At 43.4% G+C, this 15,805-nt stretch overlaps 1 protein-coding gene across 1 annotated transcript in view; it reads right to left on the reverse strand.

Annotated features, from left to right (window-relative positions):
- LOC145341267 (putative G-protein coupled receptor 149) overlaps window positions 1-15,805 on the reverse strand; it is a 147,546-nt gene that overhangs the window by 20,566 nt on the left and 111,175 nt on the right. The window contains exon 6 of the mRNA XM_080186192.1: window positions 13,647-13,839. Coding sequence (XP_080042318.1) covers window positions 13,647-13,839 — 193 coding nt within the window. The remainder of the gene's footprint in view (window positions 1-13,646; window positions 13,840-15,805) is intronic.

Here is a 15,805-nt window from a genome sequence, read left to right on the forward strand (position 1 = left end):
ACATGTCTGGCGCTGTCATACAGCAGTGCTATCCACTTTGCCACCTTTGCTGCCACATTTCTCCTATCTTCTTCCCTGGTGAAATCTGGAAGTATTTAAAGTATAGATTAAAATGATTCTAACCTTCAGGAATTAAATTTAAGGATGGCATTTTGGCCATTTTTTTTAAAGTTCAGTAGATATATATAATACAGGCTGACAAACTGGGTGTAAATTTATATAGCTAATATGTTGTTTTGAAAAGTTTGCATCGCGCAGCAGAATAATGACGCACTGAACTTGAATTTCTGAAGCTATTAAGCAGTATTAAAACGTCTCTACAGCAGAACACAATGACAGTTAATGTCTTTATGATGACTTTGATTCATGTAGCTGAAAACTGATAATGAAATGATTGTGTTGCACAGAGGAATAATTGCACTGCTGCAAATTGTTTTAAGGTTGGAGAAATGTAGGAAGGTTCAGTAGCAAATTGGTTACGTTACTGGACTCGTAATCCAGACGCCTGGACCAGTGACCTGACAATGATTCCCAGCATAGAAACAGGGGGAGGATAAAAATCAATGAATTAAGTAAGTTGGGAGTAAAAAAGCTGGGATCATGAAACTATTGGAATACTGTACAAACCTACCTGATTTCCTAATATCCTTTAGGGAAGGAATTCTCCCATTCTTATTGGTCTAGCCTACAAGTTGCCCCTTAGTATCTCAAGACGGGGGATCAGTGGGGTAAATGGTAGGGGTTACGGGGATGGGGCAGGTGGTGGGCCTGAGTAGGATGTTCTATAGGTGGGTTGGTATGGACTTGATGGGTTGAGTGGCCTCCTTCTTCATTATGGGGATACTACGATTCTATTCTATGATGCCAGCCCCAGAACAATGTGGAGGACTCTTAACTGCTCTCCGAAATGGTGTAACAAGCCATTCAGTTGTATTTAAGAAGGCAGCTCACCAGCTCTCTCTCAAGGACAAATACAAGCTGACAAACTGCTTTTGGTAACAAGCAATGGCCTTGCCAGTGACGCCCATGTACTCTGAGTGAATTTAAAAATAAATCAACTAAGTAAAAAGTTATTGATTCCTTGCTGGGTTCCATTGGCTCCAGATGCCTCCATCAGATAAGCGATCATTATTCATGGACATATCTTAACAGCGTGTCCTTGCAGAGTGTTCAACATTCAACACTGAAATATATCCTGGCCAATGATATGTCTCTCTAACACTCACGGCTTTTCAATGCTGGTTAGGCTTTCAATGGCTAACAGCAGCTGTTGTAAGGACACGACAGATGGTAAATTCCCTATTAGCTAATTTGGAATGTAGTGTTATTGTACCATGTGATGTAAACTGCTGATGATGTCAAGCTTTACTTCATTGCACATCAGATGGGTATAGCATATTTCACATATTATGAATATAGATTTCATATTTGCCAAGGAACCTCTTAACAAATAAATTCCACATCCATCGTTCTGGCCTCTGAAACTAAAGACTCAGTTCATCCATTGCAGAGGCTCAGATTGTTCTGAAGTGTATCAATGAAACTGTTCTTCTATTCTTTTCCCCCACACTAGCCTCTCCTTAAACTCATCTGAAGTACTCCATGTAATAGCAAGTTCACATTTGAAACACTCCCCGGGTAAAGAAATTAGAACACTTTTAGTATAGGAACAGGGATAAGAACACATGAAAAAAAGATCTAAACGGATGGCCAGCTTAGTCTGTCAACACATCATTGCATTGAAATGCACTCCAGGCTGCATGTTGACATTTCCTGTTTCTTGTTAGGAGAGGGTTAGATATTGTAACAGATAATGATGGGAAGCAGATGCACAGTTGAATCATTTTGCACTTTATGTCTAGTAAGAGAAAAGTATTTTCACTAAACCCTCATTATAAATCACTGCAGTTTGTTTAAATACCTTGAGGATAATTTCCCAAGTAGAGGCTGGCTCCAAGAAGCCTAATGATTTGTTCAATGTTCTGCCCTTTGGCCACAGTTGTTTGATATGTGCTGATGGAACTAAGGTTTTGCACCATCAGCAATTACCTGTGTCTCCATTTCTGTGCAATAGCAATTTGCATAAAATGTCCCAAGATGTTTCACATGAGTGGATGGCTTGCAATGACCCCTCTGCCTTTTTGGCAAAAACAAAAGCTTTGAACTTTTAATTACTTTGAATTTGCAACAATTTACAAGAGTGGTAAATGGGATGAAAGCATTCCCCTCATGATATGCAACTTTTATTCCCTCATGCTGACTTTCATGTTTATGGCTGGTTGTCCAGACGCCCTAATTGCTGGAAATGAAAAATCTCTTGTGGAAGCGATTCGCTTTTGAAAATGTGCCACTTCAAAGCAAATTGGGAAAAAAAACTGCATCACTTGTTAGGTAAATGCATTTTTTCAGGGAATAGCATTTACGCAGTGAGCGCCAACATTAAACTGCCTAATCTAACCCCGAGACTAAACTATTTGTGGGCCTCAGAGAATGTAACATAACAGAATGGACCAGCAGGTCACTTCCATTCCAGGCCTCGTCTGGAAATCTGATTAAAAGCCATTAGTTGAGAACAAACAATTTCCTTTTGACTGTGGCCTTACAACGGCATGAAATTTTGATTACGGTGGTATATCTGGCCTTGGATTAGAGGCAAATTGTGATGTCTTCATTCATGGCTGGACTCTACTGCTGAATAGTAATAGTGACGTTTGAACTTCAGGGGAAGAGGTGTAAAGTCAGTTCAGCTGTATATTTTTTCTCTCTGATATGCTTCAAGAGCCGTATTCAGCGCATGAATGATAAAGAAGCATAATTTATTGACTAAAATAGCAGTGAGATGAATGGCATGCACTGTTATTGAACTGCAAAAGCCACAGCAAATTCAGGCAAGTGATTTGATTTGATTTATTTTGTTACATCTATTATTATACACTGAACAGTATTGTTTCTTGCACACTATACGGACAAAGCATATCGTTCATAGAGAAGGAAAGGAGAGAGTACAAAATGTAGAGTCCCAGTCATAGCTACGGTGTAGAGAAAGATCAACTTAATGCGAGGTAGGTCCATTCAAAAGTCTGATGGCAGCAGGGAAGAAACAGTTTTTGAGTCAGCTGGGACGTGTCCTCAGACTTTTGTATCTTTTTCCCAACAGGAGAACGTGGAAGAGAGTATGTTTTGGGTGCGTGAGGTCCTTAATTATGCTGGCTACTTTTCCAAGGCAGCTGGAAGTGTCAACAATGTCAATGGATGAGATGCTGGTTTGTGTGATGACTGGGCTTCATTCACGACCCTCTGTAGTTTCTTGTGACAGAGCTGTGATACAGCCAGAAACAATGCATAGTGCATCTGTAGAAGTTGATAAGAGTCATAGTGAACATGCCAAATTTTCTTAGTCTCTTGATAAAATAGAGGCATTGGTGAGCTTTCTTAACTATGGCATCCACATGGAGGGACCAGGACAGGTTGTTGGTGATCTGGATACCTAAAAACTTGAAGCTCTTGACCACTACACTTCTAGAAGTCGATGACTATCTTCTTCATTTTGTTGACATTGAAGGAGTGATCATTGTCATTGCACCAGATTCTCTATCTCTTTCTTGTACTCTCTGTCTCGTCATTGTTTGCGATCCGGCAAACATAGGTGGTGTCATCAGCCAACGTGAAAATCGAGTTGGAGGGGAATTTGGCCATACAGTCATAGGCGTATTAGGAGTGTAGTCAGGGCTGAGGGTGCACCCTTGTGGGACACCCGTGCTGAGGATGATTGTGGAGTTTTGTTGTCTGTCATTACTGATTGCAGACACTGGGTTAGGAAGGCTAGGATTCAGTTGCAGAGGGAGGAGCTGAGCCCCAGGTCATGAGGTTTGGAGATGGGTCTTGTGGGAATAATGACATTAAAGGCTGAGCTGTAGCCAATGAATAGAAGCCTGATGTAGATGCCTTTGTTGCCTAGGTGTTCCAGGGTTGAGTGTAGGGCCAGGAAGATGTTCTCTGCTGTGGACCTCTTGCAGCAGTAGGCAAATTGTAGTGGATCCAGGCAGTCAGGAAGACAGGAATTGATTTGTGCTATGATTAACCTTTCCAAGCATTTCATAATGATGGATTTCAGAGCCACTGGATGGTAAGCATTAAGGCACGCTGTCTGGCTATTCTTTGGTATTGGGATGATGGTTATCTTCTTGAAGAAGGTAGGGACCTCAGATAGGTGCAAAGTGCTGCTTAGTTTCATGGGAAAATCTAGGAATTCTTGTCAGAGTTGCATTGTTCCATCATCAGCTTTGCGAAAGAGAATCTGATTTGACTTGATAAGTTATTTTTGATTTGACTTAATTATTGCCACATACAGTGAGAAGTATATTTTCTTGTGCTATACAGACAAAGCATACCATTCATAAAGAAGAAAAGGAGAGGGTGTAGGATATAGTGTTACAGTCATAGCCAGGGTGTAGAGAAAGATCAGCTTAGTGCGAGGTCGGTCCATTTCTCACTGTCATCTCACAGTTCAGGTTCCCATTCAAATCCCCAGGCTGTGCGATGTTCCTGTACCTGCACATTACATAGGAGGTAAACTCACCATGGAGGATAATGTAACCTTGGCTGCAAAATTCAGCTCCCTATTGTACCAGAATCATGCGAATGGGGCAACTCACGGCCTCGCTGCTCCTGTTAACATCCTCTCTTAAAGATATGAGGCACATTGTCTCCCCCTTCTCTGTCACCACACCCACACTATTTAATGGCATCAACATATTGTAGGTGAAGTGCTCACAACCTTCTTTCACAGCTGTACAGTATGTGGGAGTTATGTTTTTAGTGCTGTTGTAGGAATCTGGAAGATATGTTGGATTCAGAGGAAGTCAATGCTGGACTTTGTCAAGGAGGTCAGAGAATTTGGAAGGTCTGTCAGCAGAAAGCCTGCCTTCAATAAAGGGAGATATCACTCTTCTTCACCACAAGATGACAGGGAGATAGGACATGGGCAAACCGAGGGGAACATGTGTTCAGAAGGGACGAGGAGGACCCTTATCCACCAAGAATTTTCAAGGGGGACCTCATAGATTTACAGAACTGTTATGGTGCAGAAGGAGGCCATTTGGCCCATCGTTTCTGCACTATCTCATTGAATGACCAATTCACCTAATGAGATTCCTCCGTCTTCTCCCTGTAACCCTGTACATTAGACTTATCGTAGAAGGGCTAATTCCCTTTACAATGTCTCGATTGAAGCTGCCTCCACCACACTCTTGGGCAGCGCATTCCAGATCCTCAAAACCTGCTGAGTGAAATGTTATTTCTCACGTTGCTTTTGCTTCATTTGCCAATTATTTTAAATCAATGCCCCTTCATTCTTGATCCTTTCACAAGTGAGAAGTGTCTCTCTCTCTGTCTATTCTGTCCAGACCTCTCAGGATTTGGAACATCCCTGTCAAATCTCATCCCACCTTTCTCTGCTCCAGGGAAAACAGTCCCAATTTCTCTAATCTATCTTCACATCTTTTTAAAGTAAAATTTATCTATTAATCACAAGTAGGCTTACAATGAGACAACTGTGAAAACCCTCTAGTTGCCTCACTATTTGGCTTCACCGAGGGGCAATTTAGCTTGGCCAATCCACCTAACCGACTGTGGGAGGAACACTCGGAGGAAATCCATTCAGACACGGGGACAATATACAGATGCCACACAAACAGTAACTCAAGCCAGGAATCGAACCTGGGTCCCTGGCACTGTGAGGCAGCAGTGCTCACCACTGTGCCATCGTGCTGCCACCGAGAAGGATAAGAACAGAACCTGCAAATTCTCCTTCAAGCCGTACACCATTCTAACTTAGCTCCTTCACTGTTGTTGGGTCAAAACCTGAAGTTTCCTTCTCAAAGACACTACAGGTGTCTTTACACCTACAGGTACAGGCACACCACATGGACTGCAACAGTTCAAGGAGGTGGTACAACATCAACTCCGCAGGTGAATTAGGAATGGCCAATAGCTGTTGACTGCCCACATCCTGTGAATGATTAGAAACAATAACTGAAGTTCCTCATTTTTGGGGATCATTCTAGGGAACCTTTTCTGTACTCTCCTCAATGGTGGCTTCCATCTTTCTTAAAGTGTGATGCATAGAAGTGGACATGATACTGCAGCAGGGGATGAAATAATGGGACAGGCTGCGCGCACCCCCAAGATCGGAAATTCCCATCTGAGCACAACAAACCTTTGACTGGTCCCACCCAATTTTCTGTCTTGCCCACTACGACTACTTTATAACGGAGAACATGATCTCCTTATCCTCGTACACTATGTTCCTAATCACAAAGGCTCAGATACTGCAGCTTTCATTAACCACTCTCTCAACCTGTCCTGCTGCTTCGGTAACTTAGACACATTTATACCCAGCTTCCCCCTGCTTCAGCATCCCCTTCAGATATCCTGTACCTTTTATCTTATTTTGTTTTTCATATTCTTCCGACCAAAATGAATCATTTCACATTTCTCCACTGAGTATTTGAACTTCTACCTCCACCTCAGGCAGGAGCTGTGTCTGTAATAGTGACATTTCACCAGGGGAGACGGGAGATTTCCCGTCATTGGAATGTGTCACATGTACTAACCAGGCCTGCAGTCTCACGGCAGGGTGTGGAGTGTGCTGCCAGGGACTGTGAAGATCATTGTGGCTCTCAATTTCTGCACCAACGGATCCTACTGAGCAGGATCAGATAACACTGCAAAGTATTGATGCATGAAGGAAGTGACCAAGGCCCTGTCTATCAGCACAATGAATTTCAGAGCCAAGATATCAGGGGTAAGTTTTCCACTCAGAGGGTGGTGGGTGAGTGGAATGGGCTGCCATCGGTGGGATGGATGCAAATTCGATAGGGTCTTTCAAGAGACTTCCGGATAAGTACCTGGGACTAAATAGAATTGAGGGTTATAGATAGATAGTACATAGAACCCTACAGTGCAGAAACAGGCCCTTCGGCCTATCAAGTCTGCACCGAACACAATCCCACCCAGGCCCTATCCCCATATCCCTACACATTTACCCGCTGATCCCTCTAACCTACGCATCCCAGGACACCAAGGGGCAACTTTAGCATGGCCAATCAAACTAACCCGCACATCTTTGGACTGTGGGAGGAAACCGGAGCACCCGGAGGAAACCCACACAGACACGAGGAGAATGTGCAAACTCCACACAGACAGTGACCCGAGACAGGAATCGAACCCAAGTCCCTGGAGCTGTGAAGCAGCAGTGCTAACCACTGTGCTACCGTGCCGCCCATACCTACTAGGCTTATAGGTAAGCCTAGTAGGTATGGATATCATCGGTGCAACTTGTGGGCCAAAGGGCCTGTTTGTGCTGTAGTTTTTCTATGTTCTAAGTGTGCATGTGGGTTTGTTGGAACAACGCAGGAGTATTCCAATTCAAACTGGAATGTTCAGAAGTCTCCTGAATTGGCTTCTGTGAGGCTCCTGTTCATTGTGGCATTCTCCACAAGTTCACTCTCATGAGTGTGCAGATCTTGCTATGAGGCATTCGGGATCACCTCATGAGGAAGTAGATGAGGAAACAAATGAGGAAGCAAGGAGGAGGATGGAGGAAAGAGGTACTCCGAAACCTGATCAATCCAGACGAGCTGTCCAACTCTATTTCTCTAAAATCCATCCTCACTGTTCCACAAATTCCCACCTTTCCATATCTCTGCTACATAGCATCCCAGCACCCTCTTGGCCAATACCTTGTAATAAAAGACAAATTCCATGACAGCACTTTCAGTAATATACGGAAAACGGAACTCTTCATCTCCCTGCATTCCCCAAGTGTCTGACTTGCAGTTCCATAGCTGCTGTAGCCTGAGTGTGACTTCTTTCTCAAAGGGGCAGACTGCCTTTAAGTAGTGAAGGATAGCTATGTGTTGTGTTTGTAAGCTGTCTGTCTCAAATCCCCCAGGCAACCTTGTGCTCTGATCATTGTGCCCACCATGAGCCGAGTCAATTTTTAACCCTTCCACTCTTCTTGAGCAAAGTGGTAAGGTAATTACTGCCAGGCAACCTCTCTGAGACCAAAAATTAACTCATAGAACCCTACAGTGCAGAAAGAGGCCCTTCGGCCCATCAAGTCTGCACCGACCACAATCCCACCCATGCTGTACCCCCATATCCCTACATATTTTACCCGCTAATCCCTTTAACCTAAGCATCCTAGTACACTAAGGGGCAATTTTAGCATGGCCAATTAACCTAGCCTGCACATCTTTGGACTATGGGAGGAAACCCACACAGACACGAGGAGAATGTGCAAACTCCACACAGACAGTGACCCAAGCCAGGAATCGAACCCAGGTCCCTGGAGCTGTGAAGCAGCAGTGCTAACCACTGTGCCGCCCTGATACACACAAAGCAAGAGGATGGCGAATGTGAAGAATTCACTATCACAGAATGCAGTTGAGGCCAAAACTTTGTTTGATTTCAAGAAGAAATTAGATATTGCTCTTGGGGCTAAAGTTATCAAGGGATATGAAGGGAAGGGGGAAAATCAGGACATTGAATTCTATGATCAGCCATGATCAAAATGAAAGGTGGAGCAGGCTCGAAGGGCCTACTCATGCTTCTGGTTTGTACGGCTAGAATTTTACCACTCTGCCTGCCACCAGAATCAGAGTGGGTCAGGAGCAGACCATGGAAAGGTCCATTGACTCTGACGGAATTTTACAGGCGACCGAGGCCATAAAATCAGGCCGATTGCTTCTAAAGCCTTATTTTCTGTTGTTCCAATTATTGTCAGAAATATTAAAAACAAAATTAAAAACAAAACAAAGTGTTTCTTTTCGCTTTCTTAATCCAATCTTTCTTGCTTTCTCCTGAGTTCCTTTTCAGTTTCTGAGCTACCATCGAATTCACTCACTCTGACACTTCCTTCCCAGATTTTGTGCTGTCAGTTTCAGAACCATTGATCCATTTGGTTATGGAGATACGGAGTTGCTTGCCTTGTTTGTGACAAGCCATAGGGAAAAAAAGGGGCAGGAATTTGCTGAAAAAATAATGATGCCTGAATGAACTCGGAAAAGCAGCCAGAATAATTATGGACCCCACGCACTCCGGACATTCTGTCTTCCACCTTCTTCCATCGGGAAAAAGATGCAAATGTCTGCGGTCACGTACCAACCAACTCAAGAACAACTTCTTCCCTGCTGCCTTCGGACTTTTGAATGGATCTACCTCACATGAAGTTGATCTTTCTCTACACCCTAACTATGACTGTAACACTACATCCTGCACTCTCTCCTTTCCTTCTCTATGAACAGTATGTGTTATAGCAGGCAAGAAACAATACTTTTCACTGTATGTTAATACATGTGACAATAATAAATCAAATCAACTGATGCACACTGTTACCAGTGCAAATCACCCAGCAACGCGGGGCAAGGAAAGAGTAGCAATGGATTGTGAATCACACCGCTTTTTCGATGTTTTTTTACCACTCCATCATTAGCCTCACAAAAATGGCAGCCCATCCTCAGCTCTGGCAGGAGTTTTATGGAGATATCCACACTTGTCACTAATTACTCTCACCACAAACAGTTAAGCCTGGTAATTAACTGCGTAATCACTCTTAACAACATTATGATTGATAATAATAGTCAGTTGGTATCTTTATCCAGAATTATAGAATCATTGAACGGAAGCATCCCGACAGTGCAGAAGGCGGCTATTCAGCCCTCTGAGTCTGCACTGACTCTCTGACAGGGCATCTTCCCCAGGCCCACTGCTGCCCTATCCCTGAAGCCCCAGGCATTTACCCTGCTAATTTCCTAACCTATACATTTTGGGACACTAAGGGGCAATTTAGCATGGTCAATCCACCTAACCTACACATATTGGGACACTAAGGGGCAATTTAGCATGGTCAATCCACCTAACCTTCACATATTGGGACACTAAGGAACAATTTAGCATGACCAATCCAGCTAACCTGTACATCTTAGGGCTGTGGGAGGAAGCCGGAGCACCTGGAGGAAACCCACACAGATGCGAGGAGAACGTGAAAACTGCACAGAGGCAATGACCCAAGCGGGGAATCGAACTGGGTCCCTGGTGCAGTGAGGCAGCAGTGCGAACATTGTGCATAATACAAGTGTAGAGACTTAATCCTTCAGGTAATGAATTGTTGCTGCAGATTTAAAAATGTCACCTTTTTTTTTGAAAGTTTTGTTTATTTTTCCCTCCCTCTCTTTCCCCCCTCGGTCTCTCTTTCCCTCCCTCTCGGTCCTATCTTTCATTCATGTCTTATTTCTGCATTTGTTTGATAGTGAAATCGCTCACTCTAATTTATCGTTCCTTCTTAATCTTAGAGCTTTTTATTTTGAAATTCTGCAAACTCATTATTTAAGAGGACAGATAATCATTCACCTCAGTCCCAGGGGTGCCATTGTCCTTGCTGCATTGTTATCATCTCACAAATAAATACACTTTCCAGGGCAAATTTGTTTTGAGCTGAAAGATGCAATAAAAAAATGAACTAACTGACTGTGCTGCGAGGTGCCTTGCTTCAGTGGATTCTAGACCACTAATCTTCATATGTGCATTTAAATCCCTCCCTGCCCTCACTCCTTCCGACCGCTCCTTAATATCGCATATCCAAAGAAGCATACAGCACAGGAACAGACAATTTGGCCCATCAAGCTGGTGCCAATCATGTTGTCCTATCAAGACCAACCACCTGTATCCCTCTACTTCCCCTCCCCACCCTCGCAACAATGTCTATTCAGATAAATCTTAAATGTCACTAAAGTATCTGCCTCAGCCACTTCACTTGGCAGTGCATTCCAGGCCCCCACCACCCTCTGTGTAAAAAACGTCCCCCACACATCTCCACCGAGCCACAGGCTTGACTCTTCTGACTGGGGCTTCCTTTGATTAGACCACTGGTAAGACCTTGTGTAATCACAACATTGCACTCTGGAATTTCATTCTTTAACCCATTCAAGCTTTTAAAAAATCTTCAATCGGATATGGGTCTCACTGACAAGGACAGTGATTCCTAATTGTTATAGAATTGAAATGCTTGCTGGCCATTCCAGGGAGTAGTTAAGAGTCAATCAATTAGCCATGGGTTTCCGTCAGATCACATGTAAGCCAGATCAGGTAAGGATGGCAGATTTTCTTTCCTAAAGAAATTTGGGACCAGATGGGTTTTTGAACAATCAAACATAGATTCATAGAATCCTTACAGGACAGAAGGTGGCTATTTGGCCCATCGAGCCTGCACCAACAACAATCCCACCCAAGTCCTGTCCATATAACCCCATATATTTATCCTGCTGTAATCCCCCTGAAACTAAGGGGCAATTTACCATGGCCAATCCACCTAACCTGCACATCTTTGGACTGTGGGAAGAAAGCACTCAGGAAACCCACACAGACACAGGGGAAATGTGCACAGACAGTAACCCAAACCGGGAATCGAACCTGAGTCTCTGGCGCAGTGAGACAGCATTGTTAACCACTGTGCCATCTTGCTGCCCAGCAATGATAGCTTCGGTCTTTATTACTGATCAAAGGCCAGTTTTTCAGTTCTGGATTTTTCTTTGAACTTCACAATTTGCTGTGAGGGATTTGAACCCATGTCCCCAGAGCATTAAACTGGGCTTTCCGATTACTAATCCAGTGACATTACCACTGCGCCATGTCGCCGCCCCCCCCCCCCCCCCAACCACCCCCCTGCAACATCATATCATGTCTCATCACATCTCTCACCCTACTTTAAAAGAAGAAAACCTTAAAAACATTCTATTCCGTGAGATATCAATATGTGGGAATGGTTATCAGGCACAAGTTCAGCATCAGAGAAGGTGTGAAAATACTGTGATTAGAAAGGCTGAGAATGGAAAGTTAAGGGGAAAGGTGGCAACAAGCTAACAAAATGTGATAACAGGGATGAGAAAATGTTTGAGTGTGAGAAATATCATCAGAGATAATGAAGTGTTGCCCTGATGCCACGTCACAGAGCACCAATGGGAAAGATCAAGCAGTGTGTCTGGAAAACAACAAACAGGCTGAGCCAGCGCAAGAAGAAAGAGCTTATGTACCTGGATGCTGGCATGTTTCCCCGTGAACCTCAAATAGGATAAGAGCTTACACATTAACCTTCACACTATGGCTAGGCTTATGTGTTAACTCCACACCCTGCTTCATCTCACCCTATTAGCATGTCTCTCTATTCTTTTCTCCAGCTAACTCCCTTTAGATGCCATGCTACTATTCACCTCAGCTACTGCTTGTGAGGAACAGGAAGACTTGAAAAGTGCATACAACACACTTTAAAACCATCAGATACTTCAAAGCCAACAATGTACTTCTTGCAGTGTATTCACAGTTCTAATGCAGGAAGAACAGCAGCTAATACCCATGTAGTATTATCCACAAACAGCAATGTGATAATGACCAGCTCATCTGCTTCTTGTGACCTTAACTGAAGGATAGGCATTCAATAGGATACCAGAGATAACTTCTCCATCCCTCTTCAAAGTAGTCCCATAGGAGGGATACATCTACCCAAGGGGCAGCTGTAGCCTCGTTCTTTTTACTTTTTCTTTTATTCATTCATTGGATAAGGGTGTCACTGGCTGGCCAGCATTTATTACTCATCTCTAGTTGCCCTTGGAGAACAGTCAAGAATCAACCACATTGCTGTGGCTCTGGAGTCACAAGTAGGCCAGACCAGGTAAGGATGGCAGATTTCCTTCCCGAAAAGACATTAGTGCACCAAGTGGGTTTTTCTGAAAATCGACAATGGTTTCATGGTCATCATAGATTCTTAATTCCGAATATTTTTTACTGAATTCAAATTCCACCATCTGCCCAGGATTTGAACCTGGGTCCCCAGAACATTCGCCGAGCTTCTGGATAATTCCACTGGGCCAATGTCTTCCCCTTAACCTCTCATCCGACAGTTGGCACCTCCAACAATGCAGACCTCCTTCGCTATAGCACTGGAGCATCAACTTTAATCTTTGCACTCAAGCTCTGCTTGAACTCTGAACCTTATACTACAGGGACACCAGTTCTACCTGTAAAGCCATGGCTGTGAGACTGTCGTTCACAGACTGACCATTCTCTAGCTAAAAGGATTTCTCCTTAAATTCCCTGCTTGATTGATTTGTCTTAATTTGATTAGTCAGAGGGTTTCAGTCACAAGCTCTTAATGGTTTCATTACATTTAAATGTCAAGGGAGCAATCTTATAAGTGCTGCATTTGTTCGGTTTTTATTGCAATGATAAATAAGGACAATTGATCAGTTGATCCTGTATCTTGAGTGGACGCATTTACTTAAATTCATGTCCTAAGACTGATTTCTTCAACTGTACATTAGGTCAGCTGTTCAACCCCCCCCCCTTCAAACTAATACCAATGTTCAAGTCACCTCTTTAAAACTATGTTAAGAACACTTTGTATGTGGGCGTTGCGAGTGTAGCTGTCAACGTTTCAAAGATGTTGTAACACTAACAATGAACTGCATTAGTCTAATAAGAAGTTTGCATTTCAGAGATAACAGATGGAAAATAGACACTTTTCTAATTACCCCTAACAAGACATGCCCCCGGCACTTGTGTGCATGTCAGAGGAATAGAATGATTCTTACCCCTGGCTGGCTCCGAGGCGACTGTGTACACACTCTTCCTGCAGTTGATGATGCAGCCGCACGGCAGATGAATCCATCGTTCAGACAGAACAAACACTGGAGTTATAGCAGCTGCCAGCAAGGTCAGGACAAAACCCAGAGACTCGAAGGACACACTCTCAAGTTTGGTAACATGATGGATGAGCAGTTGTATCTGTGAAACACAGGGGACAGTCAAGTGGCCATCCATCCACGCAGCATGACAATGAAACCATAAATCTCTGAAACAAAAATATACACCAGAACCATGGAAGGGAGAATCTTTGTTCACGTTTATGTAAAATAGAGACAAATCTGAGTTTCAAAAGAATGAAACAGGAATACTGTGTGTGCTGGCAGAGAAATGAGATGCAGTATAAACTAATTAAACTAATGGGGATTCAGGAACAGAGAAACTCAGCACTGTGTGTACACAAATCTGTGAAGTTGGCAGGACAAGTTGGTAAGACTATTAAGAAAACATATGGGATCCTTGACTTTGTAACCAGATGCAGAGAGTAAAAAAAATTGAGAAGTTTTATAAATGACGAGTTAGATTTCAGTTAGAGTACTGGGTACAATATACTTTAGGAAGGGTGTCAATGTCATAGAGAGGATGCAGAGGAGGTTTGCTGGCTTGCTACCCGGATTGGTGAACTCGTGTTATCACAGAATCCAACAGTGCAGAAGAGGTCCTCAGCCCATCGAGTCTGCACCAATGCACCTGCTCACTTAATCCCACTTGCCAGCACTTGGCCCATCGCCTTGAATGTTATGGTGTGCCAAGTACTTATCCAGGTACTTTTTAAAGGATGTGAGGCATCCCGTCTCCACCACCTTCCCAGGCAGTGAATTCCAGACTGTCACCACCCTCCGAGTAAAAACATTTTTCCTCAAATCTCCCCTAAACCTCCCACCCCTCACTTTTAACTTGTGCCCCCTCGTAACTGACCCTTCAACAAAGGGGAACAGCTGCTCCTATCCACCCTGTCCCTGACCCTCACAATCTTGAGCACTTCAATCAGATGGCTCTTCAGTCTTCTCTGCTCCAGAGAAAACAACCCAAGCCTATCCAACCTCTTTCTATAACTTAAATGTTCCATCCCAAACAACATCCAGATGAATCCTGCACACAGTTCTGCCGTGACTTCACCAAGGTTCGATACAACTCCATCATCACTTCTCTGCTTTTATAATCTATACCCTAACTGATAAATGCGGGTGTGCCATATGCCTTTTTCACCACCCTATTAGCCTGCCATTATACAAAGAGACGGGGGCATTAACAGTCAGTAAACAAGGGCACAGTTTTAATAGACAAAAGAACCACAGGGGAAATTAGAACATTTATTACCCCAGCCAGTTGTCACCACCTGAATGCATTGCCTGAATGGGAGATGAAAATAGGTTCAATAGCAACTTTTGAAAAAACAATTGGGCAAATACTTGAAAGGGAACAGGTTGTAGATCTATGATGAAAGAATTGGGGAATGGAGCTCATTGGACAGTTCTATCAAAGAGTCTGTGCAGACAGGATACCAAGGCTGTATCATTCTATGAATGTGCTCACATTTATGGTTAAGTTTAGTCATTAGTATTAAAAGTAGGCTTACATTAACATTGCAATGAAGTTACTGTGAAAATCCCTTAGTCGTCACACTCTGCTGCCTGTTTGGGTGCACTGAACGAGAATTTAGCATGGCCAATGCATCTGACCAGCACATTTTTTGGACTGTGAGAGGAAACCGGAGCACCCAGAGGAAACCCACACAGACATGGGGAGAACGTGCAAACTCCACACAGACAGATTTTCCAAAAAATGTTTTGTAAACTAAAAGTCCATTTATCTCAAAGTATCATGCAGGTCACTTTCCTGTGCATTGCAGGAACAAAGCAAATCCATTGTAACTCAACAAAGTTTTGTTTGAACAGTGAACTTGAAACATTCTATATCTTGTGATGCCCAGTAGCCGAGATATCCAAGTTCACATTTCCTATTCCTTCAAGCTTGGGAATCAAGTAGATAGGGTTGTTAGGAAGGCATACAGTGTCTTGGCGTTTATTGGTAGGGGGATTGAATTTAAGAGCCGCAGCGTCATGTTGCAACTGTACAAAACTCTGGTGCGGCCGCACTTGGAGTA

Source organism: Carcharhinus amblyrhynchos, chromosome 3 (genome assembly GCF_965287045.1).
Source record: "Carcharhinus amblyrhynchos chromosome 3, sCarAmb.v2.hapA, whole genome shotgun sequence".
Taxonomy (NCBI): Eukaryota; Metazoa; Chordata; class Chondrichthyes; order Carcharhiniformes; family Carcharhinidae; genus Carcharhinus; species Carcharhinus amblyrhynchos.